The sequence below is a fragment of the Trachemys scripta genome, chromosome 6, assembly GCF_013100865.1.
Source record: "Trachemys scripta elegans isolate TJP31775 chromosome 6, CAS_Tse_1.0, whole genome shotgun sequence".
NCBI lineage: Eukaryota > Metazoa > Chordata > Testudines > Emydidae > Trachemys > Trachemys scripta.
Genome location: NC_048303.1, coordinates 46,281,235 through 46,302,121, shown reverse-complemented (window position 1 = coordinate 46,302,121; position 20,887 = coordinate 46,281,235). Strand labels below are relative to the sequence as shown.

The following is a 20,887-nucleotide window of genomic DNA, read 5'->3' as shown; positions in this document are numbered from 1 at the left end:
TTTGCTTCCCCGGGGCATTAATCACTTACTCTGGGTTTATTAATAAATAAAAGTGATTTTATTAAGTATAAAAAGTAGGATTTAAGTGGTTTCAAGTAATAATAGCCAGGACAAAGTAAGTCACAAAAGCGAAATAAAACAAACTCACAAGTCTAAGCCTAATACATTAAGAAACTGATTACAGGTAATATCTCACCCTCAAAGATGTTCTAATAAGCTTTTTTCACAGACTAGACCCCTTCCTAGTCTGGGCCCAATCCTTTCCCCGGTACAGTCTTTGTTAGCTCCAGCAGACATCTCAGGTGGTAAGCAGGGGTTTTCTCATGATTGTCAGCCCCTTTTGTCCTGCTCCACCCTCTTTTATAGCTTTGGCACAAGGCGGGAATCTTTTGTCTGTGCTTGTCCCCACCCCCGCCTCACCAATGGAAAAGTACAAGGATTAAGATGGATTCCAATATCACGTGACATGGTCACATGTCACTGCAAGACCCCTAGGGCTTGCCTACAGTGGCAATTTATAGCAATGCAACTTTCTCGCTCAGGGGTGTGAAAAAACACCCCCCTGAGCGCAGCAAGTTTCAGTGCTGTAACGTGCCAGTGTAAACAGTGCACCAGTGCTGGTAACTACACCTTTCGTGGAGATGGGTTTTTTAGAGCGCTGGGAGAGCTTTCTCCCAGCACTCTGCCATGACTACACAAGCCACGTTAAAGTGCTGCCAGTGTAGACTAGCCCCAGTCTCCATTCTTCCTGGGTTGGCCCACCCTACAGAGGAAGGCTTGCAGGTAAAGAAACCATTTACAACCAATTGTCCAAGTCAATGGGAGCCAGCAAGAGTCTAAACCGCCATTAATGGCCCACACTTTCCATAATTACAATAGGACCTCAGTTATACTTGATAGGTCTAGCTTCAGATACAAGAATGATACATGCATACAAATAGGAGAAATATATTCAGTAGTTTATAACCTTTGTTATCTTACAAGAGACCTTTTGTATAAAGCATATTCCAGTTACATCATATTCACACTTATAAGCATATTTCCATAAAACATATAGAGTGCAATGTCACAGTGCTGGCTCCGGGAGGAGGGTCCAGAGTGTTGGGGTGCAGGAGGGGGTACAGGGTGCTGCCTCTGGGAGAGGAGCCAGGGTCTGGAGTGTAGGAGGGGGTTTGAGGTACAGAAGGGTGTATGGGATGCTGGTTCCATGAGGGGGCTCAGGGCTGGGGTGCAGGATGTTTGGGGTGCTGGCTCAGAGGGGGCTCAGGGATGGGGTGCAGCCACCCACCAGGCAGCACTTATCTCCAGTGGCTCAGTGAGGCTAAGGCAGGCTCCCTGCCTACCCCGACCCTATACCGCTCCCAGAAGGGGCCAACGTGCCCCTGCAGCCCGGGAGGGCGGGGGGGAGAGATGTGGCTCTGCACGCTGCCCCTCTCTGCAAGCACCACCCCCGCAGCTCTCCCGGCCCATGGGAACTATGGGAGCAGCGCTTGCAGACAGGAGCAGCACACGGAGGGAGACGCCTGCCCCCTGGGGTCACGCTGGCCGCTTCCGAGAGCGGCATGGGATCAGTTAGGCAGGGAGTCAGCCTTAGAGGCAGCCACACTATGCCCAAAGAGATCACAATTGCCCAGTCGATCATGATTGACAGGTTGGTGACCACTGGTGTACGTGGTGTTGTTATAGCCACGTTGGTCTCAGGCTATTGTAGAGACAAAGGTGGGTGAGGTACTATTATCTCACCCACTTGACTTCTCTAACTTTTGTTGCTGGATGGATAATGTCTAAGTGTTTATCCCTGCAGATTTTACAGTCCCAACATTACAGCAGGGTGCTAGTTCATCTTAGCCTGAAAAGCAGGTGACTGGGTACATGATAGTATGGTGGTGAATGTGGAATAAATCTGACTACATTGCCAAGCTGTAGTCAGAGCTGGTGCTAGGCATAAGCAGACTCAACAATTGCTTAAGGCCCTGAGCAGCTCAAGAAGGCTCCCTATTAATAATTAGTATGTAGTGTGGGCCCCCAAATTTCTGCTTAGAGCCCCTAGTGGGCTAGCATGGGCACTGGCTTTAGTAACCCCTTTATTCTGGGTGCAGGAGCCACAGGAGGCCATTCAGCTCTGACTCGTTCTTTGCACGCAGAGCTCCCAGAGCACTTTACACTGGCGGGAAGGGGCATGATTCTCCCCATTTTACAGGTCGCCCCAGCAGTGCGCTTCGGAGCCAGGAGCAGATCCCAGCTCTCCTGCATTGGCCTATGGCGCCTAGGCCATACAGGAGCCCCGCGCGGGCGGCGAGCTCGGGCCCGCTCTGGCTCAGCGCCCCGAGGGGCTCCTCCTACCCCGGGGCGCGCGGGAGGCGATAGGATCTAGCGGTGCCCGACAGCCTGATTCCCCCCAGGGGTCCGCACCCCTCAACGAGCCCCAGGGCAGGTGGAGCCTGCGAGCTGCTCCGGACCGTCACCCACCTGCCACGATGCGGGCCACTCTCGCACCCCCAGCCCTGCCCCAGAAAAGCACGGCTCGCCGGAGCACGGGGGCCGCCATCTCGGAATGTACCAACTCCTGAAGCGAAGAGGGGAGACCCGAACAGCCACAGAGACAGTACTCCCCTGACCTAGCTATTTAGCTACTGAGGACTCATGCCCCTCCCTTCCCCTGGAGGGACACCGGCACTAGCAAGCGGGGGGAGGACGGGGTGAAGTCCATTTACAGGTGGCCTCTTTCCCACCCGCCTGCCTCTGGGCGCAGATGGTACGTTCCGAGGACAGAATGGCCGCTGCGGTAGCCGGAGGTTCTAATCAAATCCTGCGGGAGACAATCAAACGTTCCATACTGCGCTCAGCTGCCGCGGCGCCCGGCTGCTGGAGCTGCCCGCACGGAGGTACTCGCGGGTGCCTGGCCCAGGCTCGGGAGATGAGCGGGGGTTGGGGTGTCCTGTGGGCTATAGAGACGGCCAGCTGCGTACTCCAGCGACGGCCTCATGGCCTAGGAGGACTACACTTCCCAGCATGCACTGCAACGCCTTGGATTTAGTGGACTCGGCAAACTGGCGCTGGGGCTGCTGGGACGTGTAGTCCCTGCTGAGCTCCAGCTGTTCACTGCTGGGCTGGCGTGGAGCGGCCCCTTGGCCTGTCAGCGGCGTGCTTCGCAGCGTGTGCGCCCGTTGTGTTTGGGGTTAGGTTCCGCCGGTGGGAGCGGCTGCGGGGCTGTCGGAGCTGTCTGCCCGCCCGCCCGCCCGCCCGCCCTGCCCCCAGCAGTGCAGGGGGGTAGAGAGCCGCGTGTGTTAGCAGCTAACAGTGCTCAGCGTGTGGCTGTGCTGTTCGGAGGGGAGCGTGTGACCCCCCCCCCCCCCAGCCACATGGGGCATCATCCCGAAATAGGGATTCCTGGGGTGGGATCAGGGATGCTGGAACTAGGGGTGCTGTAGCACCCCCTGGCTTGAAGTTGTTTCCATCATACACAGGGTTTATAGTTTTGTTCAATGGCTTTCAGTATCCTCCACTGTAAAAATTGTTCGAATGCCACTGGGTAGGTTAGCGATGTGGTGGGAACTGTGGGTTGTTTCCAGCTCTGCGACTGGATCCCTGCGTGAGTAGTATGCAGATCACTTAATCTCTGTGCCTCACTTTACCAATCTGTAAATATAAGATCACGCCTACTCACCTTGAAAAGTGCTTTAACTTTTTATTTTTATGTAAAAATTTCCCAGGGAGAACAGTGCCCTTGCCCAAACCCCTGTTGCCTCTGCTTGTTGACACCAAGTGGTTATTTTGAGCAATTTTCCAAATGCCCTAACCTGATACATGCTGTATTCAGTTTCGTAGAAATAAAGAAAAGGGAATCCGCCCAAAAAAGCTGAATTTCTGTTTCAGTGCTTCTAGCATTTAAGAGCAACAGAACAGCCTGTGTAACTACATCCTTGTTCCGTTCCTTATCTACAACTTGTGATGTTGGAGGTGCCTTAACTGGGAATGGCCTTCCATTTATTATTGTCCTATCCTTTTAGAAATGGGAATTCCTCTATGGGCCTTTCTTTTATGGAAGCTTCTGAACAATGAAAGGCTACTTCAACAAAAGCAGGTTTCTTCACAGAGCTGCTTTTCTTAGTGAGTGGAATCTCCATTATCCCACAATGTACAGTACTAGTGATCAGGTCAATACTTGCTTTTACCCTCTAAAGTTTCTTTTCAATTTTCTACTGTATAAGTTACAAAATTAAGGCTATAGAGTACTTCAGAAGACATAGAATTGAATTCAACCCAGATAAAACTATTCCGTCCCATACACAGACTTTCTGTCCCAGTGCTGATTCAGTGGCTACTGAATGTCTACTCTGTATGATACCCAGTTTATCTGCCTTAAAAGGTTGAAGGGATGTCTGCCTTGCTGGGATGTACTTCCAGAGAGTCTAGATATTCCAAACCTGATACTGAAGCTTTGTCTATCAGTGCTTTGCTGATATAGCTATATTGGTGTAGATGCAGCTTACACCAATTAATTTTTCTATCAGCATAGTAACAGCAGCTTCCTGAACAGGGTTAGCTATGCCAACAGAAGCACTTTTATATCAACATAGCTGTGTCTCTGCTGGGGTTTTTTGTCAGCATAATCGTGTCGGTTAGGGGATGTTGGTTTTTTCACACACACTCCCTCCCCGACCAATATAGCTATGCTGAGAAAACTTTGTAATGTAGACAACTGGTCTTAGACAACTAAAGGTTTGTTTTCACTGCAGCCTTAGCTTGAGCTCTTACTGTTGCTGAGATATATGCTAAAGCCTGAATGATGTTTACTCTTGGGCTGGTAACCCACCCATTTTGCACTGTGGATGAAAGCTAAACCACTTGAGTGCTGATAGTCCTCCAGTTCTTTCCCAAAATTAGCCCCAGATGCTCAGAAGGACAGACAAGTTCTGCAGTTTACTGGGAAAGAACTATAAAGAAGCTCAGTTTACTTTAGCACTAACAGCCATGAGATGAGCCCCTCAGAAGTTCTAATAATACATGCACCAGGGACACTCTTGAGCAGGGGTTGGCAACCTTTCAAGAAGTGATGTGCTGGGTCTTTATTTATTCACTCTAATTTAAGGTTTCGCGTGCCAGTAATACATTTTAACGTTTTTAGAAGGTCCCTTTCTATAAGTCTATAATATATAACTAAACTATTGTTGTATGTAAAGTAAATAAGGTTTTTAAAATGTTTAAGAAGCTTCATTTAAAATTAAATTAAAATGCAGAGCCCCCTGGACCGGTGGCCAGGACCTGGACAGTGTGAGTGCCACTGAAAATCAGCTCGTGTGCCGCCTTTGGCACGCAGTGCCATAGGTTGTCTACCCCTGCTCTTGAGTATAGCTTTGCAATGTGGCCACTCACACCTAGGTGAGGCCAACACAAGTGCTCATCACCCTCAGTTAACTCTGCAGTCAAGATATATCCTATGCCATCCTCTCCTATCTTTCAGCAGCTTCTAGGAAATGAGTTTGTTTACATAGAATAAACATTTCTTTTCCACAATATTTTCTAAAAGTGAAATGTTTAAAAGACCCACTCAGTTGCAAAATGTAAGAATTTTTAGCTGGGTAAAGAAGCAGTTTGGAGTAGGTTTTCCATAGAGATAAATAGTAGCTGTATATTTCAGTGCAGCATTCATAATGCATGTACCAGTCACCCCACCAACCTCTCTACTTACGATTTTTATTCTGTTCTTTCCGCTTTGTTTTCTTTTATCTTTCAGATTGTAGTCTTTTTGGGGCAGGGATTTGAGGGCATGTGGGATTTAGCAGGATCAAGCCCAAAGATAGAAGTGCCTGAGTTGAAACCACAGTTCTAACACGGGGCTTTATAGCCTCAGTTGTAACTAGTGGTAGGATACACTAGTAACTTCTTAGTAGTAATCACTGATTCTGGGTGGAAGCTGTATATGTGTAATTAACGCAATGAAGGAACAAAAGACATTGTTTCACATGAAGAAATCTAAAACAGGAAGTGTTCTGTCAGCTCCAGAATTAGGCCTTTCATGGTGATTGGTCCAGTCCTATTGTTTCCCACTACACTTTATACAGTCATGACTACCAGGGCCTCTGTCTGCATTGTCATCTAAATGTTTCTAATTACCTAATGAAGAACTACCTTACACTCTTTGAACCCCTTGCTAATTTGTGTAGCTTTGAAAATCTGTGTATTTAGTGCCCCTTTACTTAACTTTTTACTGGGTTTTATGGTTAGGCTTTTCTATATTTGTCTATTTCTGCTGTGTCTGCCAACATGATATCTGGGTGCCATATATAAAGTAGACGTCTTGACTCTTCCTGTTTTGGATACTGAATCCTGGAGTACCATGGGGACTACTTTGTAAGGGTTTCAGAGTTTCTAGCATCTGGCTGTATAATCCTCTATTTTCAAATTATCTGCAATCTTGCATCTTTCCTTTGCAATCAATGTACATATCAGGTTGCCATGTACAGTTTGTTATTCCCCATTAAAATCAATTAAGAAAATGACAAAGCAAAGAAAACAATTTGGACTGGTTTTTGTGCTGTGGAGTTTGTTCTAGGTGAGTTTTATATCCAGAAGAAATTTGAAAACGAAGGGTAGTCAGAAATAATATTATTTATTATTTGTGTTGCAGTAACGCCTAGGAGCCCCTGTCAGGGACCGGGACCCCAACTCCGTTGTGCAAGGCTCTATCCAAACACCGAACCAAAAAAAAGAGTCTCAGCCCCCAAAGAGCTTACAGTCTAAGTGTATAACAAGAGAGAACAGGTGGAGGCAAGCAGGGAGATGGGGGAGAGAAAGGACAAAAAGTGACTAAAAATGGTATTGTGGAGTTCCGTACTTTTTTTTCCCTCCCTCTCTCTCCCTGATTTTCAAATCAAACCTGTGCAATTTACAAGTCAAAAGATGAGTTTTCTAAATGTGAGGGCTAAACTCAGCCAGGGATCTGGTAATCTAAATGCGTTCTTTCTGCCTTTCAACAGAGAAGTAAAGTTTAATGTGCAGCCCTGGGACACTATTGCCTCCTAGCTGACTGCACTCCATGCTTTGGACAGCTGTGGATATTAACATCGCTTGCTGTGGTGCAGTTTCTCACCTTCAGAAATTTTGTTAGTGAAAATCCCTAAATAAAACCTCATGCCTTAATTTCTCCAAATCAGAGGATGATACTTAATAAATAAGGCTACAATTTTGTCACGGCGGTCACGGAATCCGTGACTTCCAAAGACCGCCAGCAAGTGGCTGGGAGCTACAAGGTCCTGGCGGCTGGGGGATACCCCACAGCTCCTTGCCGTTGCAGGTGCTGGTAGCCTCTGAGCCACTGCTGAGGGGATCCCACAGCTCCAAGCCACAGGGGGAGGAGGACCCTGGAGCTCCGAGCTCCCCCATGTGATGATGGGGGGGCCCCCAGCCAGCCCCCGCAGTGACTCCTCATTTTGTCATGGATATTTTCAGTGAAAGTCACGGACTGGTCACGGGCTTCCATGAATTTTTCTTTATTGCCCGTGACCGGTCTATGTCTTTTACTAAAAATATCTGTGACAAAATCTTAGCCTTATTAATAAGACTACCTCAAAATAAAGAATGTGTTGTAAGTTATTAAACTGATGATCTCTTGATGAGATGTTAGAAATGGCACATTTCAGGGGTGGAAGGAGGAATGAATATACCAATTTTCAACTTTCTAGTTCAGTGGGAACAGAAGAATTGTCATTTAGTCACCCAGTTATAACAGGTTAACATGAGACAAGACACATTTGAAAGAAATGAGGTGCGTTTATTTCAACCGTGTTAGGATGGTTTGCATTGGTGTATATTTTAATATGTATAGGTGGGCCTTTATTTTGTTATGTAAATAGAAATCTTAGGATTTTCTTTATTTTTTTGGTTCCTTAGAATTTTTGGTTTGTGTGTATATATAAATAAAAGCGTCCTTTTTTCCTACCGATATGAGCTGCTCCATTAGTTAGGCTACTTATTTCCTTTTTGTATTCCCCTAACTTATGATTAAGCCAACACACAAAAAGGATTAGAATGATTCCATAAGCAACCTAGAAGAGTGGACTGTATCAGTTTAAACTATTACAATAACCATGTTAAAATTGCTTTGTTGCAGATAGTTTCTGTTACTGAAGAGATGTCTGTGATGGTAAAGATTTTGCAAACAGAATTTAGCTGACAATTAGCTGAAAAAGATGAGATGCAAAAAAAAATTGAGTTCAGCATCAAAGTCTTGAGCTTGTAAACCCTTTGGGGCAGGAACCATGTCTTCCTATGTATTTGAACAGAACCTAACACGAAGGCGCTCCAAACTTGATTGGGAAGTTTGGGTGCTATTGTGATGCATATAATAATACATGCTCATCTTTCAATTTTTTTCCCCCTTTTACAAAATTCTTTTGGTACTTCCTGGCTTACTCAAGAGATCCCAGAATGCATCATTCTATGACAGCACAAATATCAAAATCTCTTCTCAGCCACTATTTGTCCTGTCATAGAATGGTGCATTCTATGGTCCACTCTTGAGAAAGCCAGAAAGGAACACTACTAAAGGATTTCACAAAGGGGGGAGCTTTTTTCCTCCTTTCTGCTTTGACTGCTCTCACTGATTAGTTAGTGGGGAAACACACATCTCAATTTTAATTATTTTTTTGCAGTTTACTTTAATTATGCATGAAGCAAAACTATTATACTGCTCACGCCTCCTTGTCTATATTTGCCCTGCAAAGCTGTAGGAGTAAATACTTATTTTTGTCAGTAAAGTAAGCAACTATGACTCAGAGACTCACAGTTGAGAAAGAAGGTGCCATGTTTACAGTCATATTTTGACTATGATGCACTTTAAGAGCCTGTTTTTTAAAGGCACTGAACACCCACAGCTTCCATTGACTAAGCTGCAGATGCCCAGCACTTCTGAAAACCAGGCCCTAAATCTTCTTGTGGTCCCGGATTACATGCTAAATAATAGCAGCAATTCCTAAATGCAAACTTCAATGTTGTCAAACAGTAAATCTAATATTATGCTGAATCTTCCTTTTCCTTTCTCCCCATTTTTAGCAAAGCGATATCTGCTAACCGATAATATTATACAATTGCGAGAATTTCAAGAGAAGAAGATATTAACGGAATGTCGTCTTTATTGCAGTAAAGGTACAAGTATTTATTTTATTGAGCAATACCATCAATATTAAAATTAGCATTTCTGTTTGTTCCAGTCAGGGCCACCAAACCACAATGCAGCTTTGAAACTTTTTAGAACAGGTAACTGTTTTCTTCTACAGGGAAACTTAGTACACCTCTACCTCGATATAACACGACCCTATATAACACGAATTTGGATATAACGCGGTAAAGCAGCGCTCCGTGTGGGCGGGGCTGCGCACTCTGGCGGATCAAAGCAAGTGCGATATAATGCGGTTTCATCTATAACGCGGTAAGATTTTTTGGGCTCCCGAGGACAGCGTTGTATCGGGGTAGAGGTGTATAAAATTTAGTAAATGCTTAGGTATCCAGAAGAGGGTTATGCCAATAATTCTGTCTTAATCCACTTTGTAAATTAGCAATTTTGTGCTATTCAGCTATTTCCTTTCTCCAAACCTCTCAACTTGTATCTCCTCTGATTCCAGTGACACCTGTAAATGAGAAATATGAAAGATGAGTTCAGGATCTCCAAAATGAGTGTGGAGTAAAGTCTTGGATTGTTATTGTTAATAGACAAAGTCCTATTAAGGAAAATCTGTAGAGGTTCCTGGAGTTCATAAAGGTTATGCAAGACTTATCTTCATGAAGCTGTCTGATTATACACAGATTTTGTTTCTGATAATCAACGTTTTATATTCACAAATGCAAGATTATCCCAAAGAACAAATGAGGTTTTTTTGGGGGGGTAGGATGTTCTGTGAAGATGTAAAACCCAATCTTTGTGGGGGGACAGAGTGGGAGCTGAGAGTTATTTCCTGAGATAAAAGATAGAAACAAGTGTTAAAAAATTTAATTGGCAGTATAGTGTTATAATGCAAAATAGGATAAGAGTGAGATACTCATAATTTAAACATGGGATGAATGGCATGAAACTGTGTCACATTAGCGCCCTGGGGGAGGGAGAGAAAAAGCAATGCAGGCGAGACATAATCTGCGGTTGGCCATTTGACCGATCCTAAAAAGAATCAATCAATTGACCGGTCATACATTGGTCAAATATTTTAAAGTAAAAAGAACAGGAGTACTTGTGGCACTTTAGAGACTAACAAATTTATTCGAGCATAAGCTTTCGTGGACTACAGCCCACTTCTTCGGATGCATATAGAGTGGAACATATATATGTTCCNGCATGATGTGTGATGTCAGGATCACCTGATTGATTTCCCTGTCTGTCTTTGGCCAAGCCCTATTCTCTTTCTCTGATGATACTAGCCCCAGACCCATCTATCAGAACAACCTGTAAAAAGTCATGACAGGTTTCACAGTTGCAGCCGTGTTAGTCTGTATCCGCAAAAAGAACAAGAGTACTTGTGGCACCTTAGAGACTAACAAATTTATTAGAGCATAAGCTTTCGTGGGCTACTGCCCACTTCTTCAGATGCATAGATTTCCCTGTCTTGGCCAAAGACAGACAGGGAAATCAATCAGGTGATCCTGTAAATACGGGGGCTTTTGTAAAGAAGACCAGTGTCTCAACACCGCTCCATTGGGTTCCCTTTTCTTTACATATATATATATATATATATATATGTTCCACTCTATATGCATCCGAAGAAGTGGGCTGTAGTCCACGAAAGCTTATGCTCGAATAAATTTGTTAGTCTCTAAGGTGCCACAAGTACTCCTGTTCTTTTTGTGGATACAGACTAACACGGCTGCTACTCTGAAACCTATTTTAAAGTAGTGATTTATTAGAACACTAACAAAAAAAAAAAAAAAAAAAAAAAAAAAAAGGTAAAACTTTATGGTCCCCAATAGGCTTAGCCTTAGGTAGATAGTTATGACCACTTACAAAAAACAAGTTACTTAACAGTTATTTTAACTCAGAAAATTGCAAAATGCAATGAAATGAAGTTGTAAAAAATGAAAGAATGGCACCAGGATGCAGTCAAAAAGGTAGGCTCCCACCTACATTAGGCCATTCTTGCTGGAATATTTGGGAACATTTGACTTGGTCAAATAAATAGGTGACAAATGACATTATTTGAGCAGTCAGTTGACTGACTTGCCAAGCCTAACATAATCACAAATCTGCTGTGGAAATTTGCTTTCTTTCAAAGCAACATAATAAGTTTCTTCATACTTATTCATTTTTCTGGTACTTTGTATAGATATACCATTATTTAAACGGTATTCTTTAAAAATATTAGGCAACATGGCAATTCTTAAAAGCTTTTCATGTTGAAAAAATAGTGCTGCTTCTTAAAACATCAAATGCTTGTTTTGTGTCTGATTTAATAGCATTTATCAGATGAATTCTCCCTAGAATGTGGTTTTACACTCTGTGATGTTTACTTCGGGTTGCGCAAATTTGGACTAGTAGTCCCACAGTCGATCAGGGTTTCGCCACAAGGAAAGCAAAGGATTGGTGGACTAATTACAATACTACTAGTATTGATTTGCACAGATCTGTTAAGTACATGTTTGTTTTTTATGTTTAAAAGGGCTCTCTTCCCTTTCCATTTCCACTGCTTGGTTCACTCATAAGATCCCTGCTATGGTGGTGGAATTTCAGTATGCGGAGGATGTGGAATAAGATTCATAAGATATATATTGAATTTATTAATGTGGGTCAGGCACTGTTGCTAAATGTAGGAACTAAGCTTTATAGGGATTCAGATCATACTTCACTTCGTTTGTCTACTTAGCTGAGTTATATTATCCCCTGGGGACTAATGGATCTATAATATGTCAAATTCCTAGTTTATGGTGCATATATTGGGTGTGTTCTTATTTCCTGCACCCACCATAGTATTTGAGAGACCAAGAGAAGTAATTACATTTTTTACCAAGTGTCACGGAGTGCGGGCGAGTCAGGGCCCTGCACCCCTCTCTTCCTGAGATTCATCGTGACTCTCAGGCTAGGTCTACACTATCTGCCTGAATCGGCAGGTAGAAATCGATCTCTCGGGGATCGAATTATCGCGTCTCGTCGGGCATGCGACAATCGATCCCTGAATCGACGCTCTTACTCCACCAGCAGAGGTGGGAGTAAGCGCCGTCGACAGGGAGCCGCGGAGGTCAATTTTGCCACTGTCCTTACAGCGGGGTAAGTTGGCTCCGATAGGTCGAATTCAGCTACGCTATTCGCATAGCTGAATTTGCGTATCTTAAATCGACACACACACACACACACACACACCCCCGTAGGGAAGACCTGCCCTCAGCCAGCCAGTAAAACAGAAAGTTTATTAGATGACAGGAACACAGTCCCAAGCAGAGCATGTAGGTACAACCAGAACCCCTCAATCAAGTCCTTCTGGGGGGTTTAGGGAGCTTAGCCCCAGCTTGGGGTTCCCTGCGTTGCACCACCCAGCCCAAAACTGAAACCCAACCAAAAACTCCTCCCGCAGCTCCTCTCTTCCCCCTCCCCCCAGCTCCTCCTCCTCCTTTGTTCAGTCTCCCTGGCAGAAGGTGTTATTTCTCCCAACCCCCCTCCTGGCTCAGGTTACAGCTCAGGTAACTTCCTTCAAGGGAAGTCCCCCATCCCCAATGCAACCCCCCTGCAACATTCCCAGGTCAAATCTGTCCCGCTCCCTGCTCCGTCACACCAAGATCCTGTGGTTATAGCCTGTGCATTTCTGTTCTAGCTTTAGAAGAGTATGAGACATCGCTTCTCCTTGCTTCTTTCACTTATCCAGGACTATGAATCCCCCAGGCCAATACTGTTATCTGGTGATTGGTGTAGTCCCATGCCTGTTTGAGTCTACAACTGGGACTGGAAGAAAAAAAGAGGCGTGTCAAAGCTCTTGGGGGTTTTTACTTTTATATCCCATACAGTACACGGTGCAGAAGAGTCTAGAAAAGCTTTAGATTTGGAGCCCTTTTTAAACTTGCTAAGTCCCCTTCTCTTTCAGACATTCGAATTTTCAAGGAAAACCCCGATATGTACTTCTCTGTGGGCAGTATTATACCTATTACTGGGGAAATCCTTTTAATGATATGACCTTGTCTACACTACAGGTTACTTTGGTATAACTTACGTCGCTCAGGGGTGTGGATTATAAATGCCAGTGTAGATAGCAGTATGTCAGCAGGAGAACTTCTCCCACTGACATAGCTATCCCCTCTTGCAGAGGCAGGAGTTATTAAGCCAATGGGAGAGCTGTCTCCTGTCAGCTTAGAGCATCTCCACCACAAGCAACGAGAGAGAGAGAGAGAGCTATACCTATCTCATAGAACTAGAAGGGACCCCGAAAGGTCATCGAGTCCAGCTCCCTGCCTTCACTAGCAGGACCAAGTACTGATTTTTGCCCCAGATCCCTAAGTGGCCCCTTCAAAGACTGAACTCACAACCCTGGGTTTAGCAGGCCAATGCTCAGACCACTGAGCTATCCCTCCCCCAGTTGCATTGGTGCTGTAGTGTAGATGTAGCCTATGAAATTGTCATACTTCTGGTACAGAGTATAGTATACTGACTGAAGGAGCTGTGTCCAATAGACTACTGCAACAATTTGTTTACTTTCAGATTTATATTTTAGAAATATCAAAGAAAATTTGAAGAAAAATAGAATGATCCGCAGAGATGAATTAAAAGCATTGCTTCATTTGTGCCAGACACCAGACGATGTGGAAATAGCTAAAAATGTTATTTACAGGTAATTTAGAACAAAATCCAAAGCAAATTGTTTTCTCTGTCTCCTTGTATTTTTCATTTATGGTAATTTTATTTGTAATGTATGTCTCTAGCAACGATGAAACGTTGAGCTCAGTAAAAGGAAAAAAGGTTATGGAGAGTGAAAAAGCCGCTTGCACCTGGATGTTGCCCTGCAGAAAAAGATGGAAGCATGCTGGCATGAAAATAGCCCTGCTACTGCCTGTACTGCTTTTGCTTTGTAAATAGAGGACTAGAGTATTTAGGGCTGTCAATCCAATACATTTTACAAGTAACATGTGTACTAAAAAAATAATGCAACAAAAATCAATACAAATAAATGCTGTAGGCCCACTCTATTGCTAAACTGATAGAGATTAGTTTGTGGGCAAAAGAAGTGAACAGTAATGATGTCATCTCTTCATTATTTACTAATTGGATGGAGCTGACAATGTTCTTTCCATGCAATGATCTTACTGTTGTTCTAAATGCCATTGACTGTATACAGACAGAACAGTCTGCCTAAGCCATTTCACATGCAGATTTCATTGCCTCTTGAAAGTCATAATTAGTCGCAATTTTCCACTCCTGATGTATTTACATTTTAAAAATCTTTTCTAATCAGGTACCATGCAGAAAACAGAAATGTAACCTTTGGTGAGTTTAAATTTGGACCCCTTTTTATGAGGCTGTGTTATGAGCTGGACCTTGAAGTACCTGCAATAGAGCTCATCAAAGATCAGGTAGTTTCCCTTTATATATATATAATTTTAAAAAAAAATTATTTTCCACTTCAATTCTAATTTGGTTAGCAATATGTTGCAAGTCCTGACTTCCCGTGAGCTCAAAGTTATAGTAAAGTGGAAGATTTGTAGAAATAATGGGAATTTATTTTCTAAGATGCAGAGGCATGTGGGCTGATTAGCCAGTGCTGACTTTCCAGTCTCTGCTTTTCTCTATTAGGAACAACAATTGAAAACATTGAACCAAACTGGCATTTCTGTTGTAATTGGAAGGTTAGCTGGATTTCAGAATAATTACAACATTTTCTATAAAATGCATTGAATAGAAGTAGTTCTTCAATCTACCAAACTTACCTAACATTGGTAAACATATTTCACTGATGCATCGTTTGTTGTTCTCTATCATCATCTTTGGGCCCCACTCAGCCCCACCGCTCTCCCCTGCGGGGGCAGGAGGCAGAAGCTCGGTCCTGCGGCAGCCAAGCTTCCCCCCCCGCCGTGTGTGTTTCTTCCCACAACGTGGTGCATTCCGGCCCCTCCTCCTCCTCCTCCTCCTCCTCCCCCATCTCCCTGCCGGCATCGGCCCTTGCGAGGGGGAGCAGAGCCGAGCCGAGTGGCAGCGTGCTCCCTGCTCCGTAGAGGAGGCAGAGAGAGGTAGGGACGGGCCTTGGGGAAGGGGGTGGAACAGGGCATATCCCTCCCAGCCCCCTGCCATGAGCCGCTCAGGGCAGGGGGCTGGGAGCACCACCACGAGCTGAGCACCCCAGCCCTCTGCCCTGCACCCCCCGCACCCCTCAAGCCTTCTGCCCTGAACCCCCACACACACCCAGCCCTCTGCCCTGACCTCCCCCCAACACCCAGCCTTCTGTCCTGCACCCCCCACACACCCTTTAGCCCTCTGCCCTGACCTCCCCGCAACACCCAGTCTTCTGCCCTGCACCTCCCCCACATCCCCCTAGCCCTCTGCCCTGACCTCCCCCCAACACCCAGCCTTCTGCCCTGCACCTCCCCCACACCCAGCCTTGTGCCCTGCACCTCCACACCCCCCCCAGCCCTCTGCCCTGATCCTCCCCACACACACCCAGCCTTCTACCCTGCACCTCCACACCCCCCCAGCCCTCTGCCCTGACCTCGAGTCGCCCCCAACACCCAGCCATCTGCCCTGCACCCCCACACTCCCTCCAGCCCTCTGCCCTGACCTCCCGCCAACCCCCAGCCCTCCCCCCTGCACCTCCCCACCCCTCTGCCTTGACCTCCCCCTAACACCCAGCCTTCTGCCCTGCATCTCCACACATACCCCAGCCCTCTGCCCTGCACCCCCCCACACACCCCAGCCCTCTGCCCTGACCTCGTGTTGCCCCCAACATCCAGCCTTCTGCCCTGAACCTCCCCCACACTCCCCCCAACCCTCTGCCCTGACCTCCCGCCAACACCCAGCCTTCTGCCCTGCACCTCCACACACACACCCCAGCCCTCTGCCCTGACCTCGAGTCGCCCCGCTCAGCCCGCTGCAGGCCTAGGTGAACAGAAAGGCTGGAAGCAGGCTGAGCAGGCTGGTGGTATAAGATCAGCATTTTAATTTAATTTTAAAGGAAGCTTCTTAAACATTTTGAAAACCTTGTTTACTTTACATACAACAATAGTTCAGTTATATAATATAGACTTATAGAGAGAGGCCTTCTAAAAAACGTTAACATGTATTATTGGCACGCAAAACCTTAAATTAAAGTGAATAAATGAAGACTCGGCACACCACTTCTGAAAGGTTGCCTACCCCTGATGTAGAGAGAGGATATTATCAGCCTGTTCCAAAGCCCACTGAAGTTGATGGAAAGACTCCCTTTGACTTCACTGGGATTTGGATCAAGCATTAATTTAGTAACATGGTTGAGCACATGCCTAGCTTTAAGCATGTAAGAAATCCCTTGAAATAACTGAGGCTGCTCACATGCTTATTCAGGCATGTCTTTAAATAAACATCTCTTCGAATTAGGACCTATGTAAGAAAGGCCCTGAGTTCTTGCAGTACTGATGAATGATATTAGATCATGGAAGGCAGATGTCACAGTTACCGGGCCAGCCACATCTTAAATAGCTTTGTGTCTTTCTCAAGTGCACCCCTCAGGTGACAGGCCTGGCTTCCTGCACCTCACTCTTGGTGGAACCATGTGATCCAGCCACTCCTAGATTGAGTCTTGAGGCTGTAGCACACCTGTTTACCCAACCATGTTAATCCAATAGGCCCAACCAAGTTTGGCACCTGTAAGCCCCTTTTTCTCCAGGCACCGGTGCCAGCTGATTAAAGTGACTCAAAAACAGCATCTTCAAAACAAAGGAGCATTTAATTGCCAAAGGGAACACAGAGTTTAGGCAAATGGGTCAACACAACAAAGAGTTGAATATATTCCCTTACATAAGATTAACCTCCCTATTCATAGCTCAGGTAGGTCTGACTTATTCCCATCTGTGGGCTGAGAGCCAGCTTGCTTGCTGCAGTCCCTGTGTATGTCTCCGTCAGTTTGGGTGTCCGCCTCAGGGTATGTCTACACAACAAAAGTGCACAGGCTAGCCTACTCAAGCAACCTTGTCCGGCTCAAGCTAGGGTGGTAAAGATAGCAGTGTGGACATTATAGCATGGGTGGCAGCATGGGCCAACCACCTGAGCTCAGACCCACCATGACCACCTGGGTCTGAGCTCAGGGTGGTTAGCCTTTGCTGCCACACATGCCATAACATCCATGCTGCTATTTTTAAGATGCAAGCTTAGGTGAAACTAAGGAATGTCTGTCTACTTGGGCTGGTAGGCATGATCCCAGCCGCAGTGTAGACATACCCAGACAGACCAGCTAGCTCAAGCCTAAAGCACCGCTTAACTCAAGCTAGAGATTTGTGTGTGTAGATGGGAGTCATATTAAGGTGTAACACTCAAGTTGTAACTCAAGCTGACTGTACTGTAAAGACATACCCTACGTTTTTGGAACAGCTTGATCCTAGGTTTTGGTTTGGGAACAATATACCTTGCCAGACCATCTGGAGCCAGGCAAGGGCTATTCCCAATCCATAGGTTCCCCATTGTTTCTCCCTTAACAACCTCCTTTGATTTAACTTCTGGCAGTCAAGCAGGTTAATGTGGAACAGATAACCAGAGGGACATGCCATATTTATAAAAAAAACCTACATGTAATAAAGGCTATAATTTTTTTCACAGAAATTTTTTAAAATGTAATGGCAGAGGTGTGTGAAAACGAGGCCATCTCACGGAAAGGGGAAGAGCAGGGGGCCTATAGGAGAGATTGGAGAGTGAGCCCATCTCAGTGAGAAGGGAAGAACCTGAGGAAAAAGCGGGGCTGGAGAGGAAGCCTGCCTTGGACTCACCCCGCAGCAGCAGCTCCTGTTGTGTAGGGCTGGGCCTGGCTCCCTGCTCCAGGCATTGGTACTTGGCTCACTTGGACACAGCGCCACTAAGGTATGGCTCGTCTGTCCCTCCGTAGATGGAGGAGAGGAGGGCCAAATTGGATTGTCATTGTGACCTAGTCCATGGGTCGCAATGCCACTCAGGTTTGGTGTCTCCGCCCCTCTATCCCCATCTGCAGAGTGGCGGACACACCAAACCTGAGTGGCCCTGCGACCACGTGGGCCAGGTCACAACTCCCAGAAGGGAAAGGAGCTGTTGCTGTGACGATCACGGATTTTATTCAGATTCATGATTATCAGAAACACTGATCTCCCCGCCAAAGTCGTAGCCTTGCATGTAACCTCTATTCTCCACAGTAGCATTCAGCTGTCACTAGTGCAGCCTCTGTGGATAGAAATTCAAACTTAATATACCTCTAGCATTGTGTTGTCTCTCACACATTCATTTCCCTGAATGCTCCATGTTCAGTATAATTTCAGTGAGGGAAAATACGCTCATTTTTCATTCTAAGGCGCTCTCTCATTAAATTTTCTGCTCTTGATAATTACAGCCTTAGTCCTGGTCAGCTCACCACTTTTGTTCTGTGTTCAGCAAAAAAAACTCCTTCAGTTTGATGGTGCTGGCATTTTTTCCCTCAAAGACATCCTTAATCAGTGTTCAGCTACAGGAAAACACAAACCTGAATTTATAACTGTTAAGCTTTCAAAGTAGCCTGTACCCAGTCAGTTCTGTTTGTACTAACTTAAAGGGCATATCCTGCCATCAATTTTTTTTGAAGTAGAACTCAGTGGGAATTTCTTCTTCAAAAATCAGTGACACAATATGATCTAAAGTTCAATGGAAAATTAAAGATTACTCCACTGGGGGACACAAGCAGAACATTGAGAGCCAAATGTATCACTTATGGGGACATGGCCAGTTCACAGCTGGAGGACATGCTGTATGTGGTAAGGAAAGACCTAATAGCAATTTTGTTTAAAACTGGCTCTGTTTATATGTTTCTTCACCAGACTCTGCACAGCTTCTTCTCTGATGGAACATCATTCAATATTTTGATGGATATGTTGTTTAAAAAAGGTCGTTATGAAAGTAAGTACTAAAATAAATGTGTCAAAGCAAATGCATTTTGAGCAAGGTACATGTCTTAAATATAACCATGAATCTATTTTAAAGCTATCGATAACACTGAACAGTGTGCTCCTTTTGGCTAGCTGAGCCATATGTGATCACTCTTGGATTTGAAAGCTGCACAGCAGTATGCAGCAGCATTTGAAGGGCTCCAGCCTCCCATTAGCAATACTGTACAATTATGGTTGAGGAAAGAGCCTTTTGTTTTAGACTCCTATTTTCCAAGGGGCTTAACTTCTCTAAAAATGTCCTTTAGACTGAAATGTCTCATGCTTTTTTCCCCTACACTGTTTTGTTTGTGGTATGGGGAAGGTTGAAGAAAATTTATTCAGGCATTTTTGTGGGCGTTAGAGCACGTGGAAAAAAATGTTTGTAAGAAAATTGTTCAGAGGCCCTGTTTGTTTGTTCTGAAAACACATACAATCAGAGTGTCTTCCCCACATCACTGCCATTGTCTTAAAACCACAATCTCACCCTTTATGAAGACCTGGGAAGCTCTCTCATGTGGCCTAGAAAGGTTTTTCTGACATGAAAATCTAAAGCACAATGTAAAGAAGTAAGGTTGAGCCAAATCCCTTTTTTTGAATTTGAAGAATATCCAGCACAATGTCCTGGCATTTGGCAAATCTGATTTCAAATATTGCCAGGGTCAGTAGGTCAGGAAGGCAAGCTACCCTGGAAATGAGCATATTAGAGACTGGATACAGGGCCAGCATGAAGAGAAGCAACTGGGAGCTTGTGGGAATTCTGTATGGCGTTAGTGAAGGGAGTTTGGCCATATTTGTAAATGGCCACTGCGTGGTGTCTCTTGGGATCTGGGAGGATGATAAAGAGGCATATGATTTGAGAATCACATTTGTATGAATATAGATCTGACAATAAGACAGGATTTTCATACAAATTGAATCCAAATCAAGTATTCATCACATCCCTTTGGTAAAGTAACCGCTATCTCTACCTGGCACTGATGCAAGGTTTTTGAAAAGGTATCATTTATATGTAAAGTCTCTTTTTAGACTAATAGTTCTTAATCTGCAACATTATTTTAATTGTATATTTTTTTGGGCTCACATACTGTAATCTTGTTTTTTTGGTAGTAGATGGGTTATGCATTAAGTATAAGAACCCAATTAGTGAAGTACTTAACTACTGAATGAATATCTGTTTTTTGGCAGGTGCCTTGGAAGTGCTGGGAGAAATGAAAAAACAACATGTAAAATTCATCAAAACCACCTATTTACTTGCATTTGCAATATACTACAAACTGGTAAAATGTTTCATTATTTCCATGAAGAAGTTTTGTGGTATTTTATTTTAATTAGATTTATCTTTAAAATTTCTATTTGATACCCTGCCGTTGTTTCTCATCTGCTGCAAACACTTCAGTTGGAAACCTAAGTCAATCATAGATCGCTTCTTTGTCAAGTGTACAATATATATTGCACACATCAAAAAAAAAAATTAAGTTTGCAAAATTGAGCACTCATAAATTAGGAAATGCCAGAATTAAGATTTCCTGTGCAACTGTAATTCATCCCCCTTGTGCACATATATTATGATGCAGTCTATAATTGTATGATTACATACTATTTTTTCCACAGGACTCCTGCCTCATTCAGTGGCAGTTCTGCTATTATAATACACTCCAAACTTGGCGTTCAGCACTTGTTATTTCCTGGAATATCTGCTCCTTGCAGAAATGTCTGTGTATGCTCAAATCATTCACTAATTTTGCATTATAGCAAACATTATCTAGGGACTAGACTGAGGCACCCAAATTGGTGTCACTTATGATCTCTGTTTCTCTAA

At 44.5% G+C, this 20,887-nt stretch overlaps 2 protein-coding genes across 5 annotated transcripts in view; one reads left to right on the top strand and one right to left on the bottom strand.

Annotated features, from left to right (window-relative positions):
• The window catches only part of MRPS27 (mitochondrial ribosomal protein S27), a 65,863-nt gene extending 63,176 nt beyond the window's left edge, over positions 1-2,687 (bottom strand). The window contains exon 1 of the mRNA XM_034773084.1: positions 2,470-2,687. Within this exon, the coding sequence (XP_034628975.1) occupies positions 2,470-2,548 (79 nt within the window). The 5' untranslated portion in view covers positions 2,549-2,687. The remainder of the gene's footprint in view (positions 1-2,469) is intronic.
• Positions 2,688-2,737: 50 nt separating this feature from the next.
• The window catches only part of PTCD2 (pentatricopeptide repeat domain 2), a 36,198-nt gene continuing 18,048 nt past the window's right edge, over positions 2,738-20,887 (top strand). For 2 of the 4 annotated variants that reach the window (XM_034773089.1, XM_034773087.1), the window contains exons 1-6: positions 2,757-2,885; positions 9,055-9,147; positions 13,667-13,796; positions 14,418-14,535; positions 18,961-19,039; positions 20,254-20,345. In XM_034773089.1, coding sequence (XP_034628980.1) covers positions 2,774-2,885; positions 9,055-9,147; positions 13,667-13,796; positions 14,418-14,535; positions 18,961-19,039; positions 20,254-20,345 — 624 coding nt within the window. In that variant the 5' untranslated portion in view covers positions 2,757-2,773. Of the gene's footprint in view, positions 2,886-9,054; positions 9,148-13,666; positions 13,797-14,417; positions 14,536-18,960; positions 19,040-20,253; positions 20,346-20,887 lie in introns of all 4 variants that reach the window. The other 2 variants (XM_034773090.1, XM_034773088.1) reach the window with 2 other exon arrangements.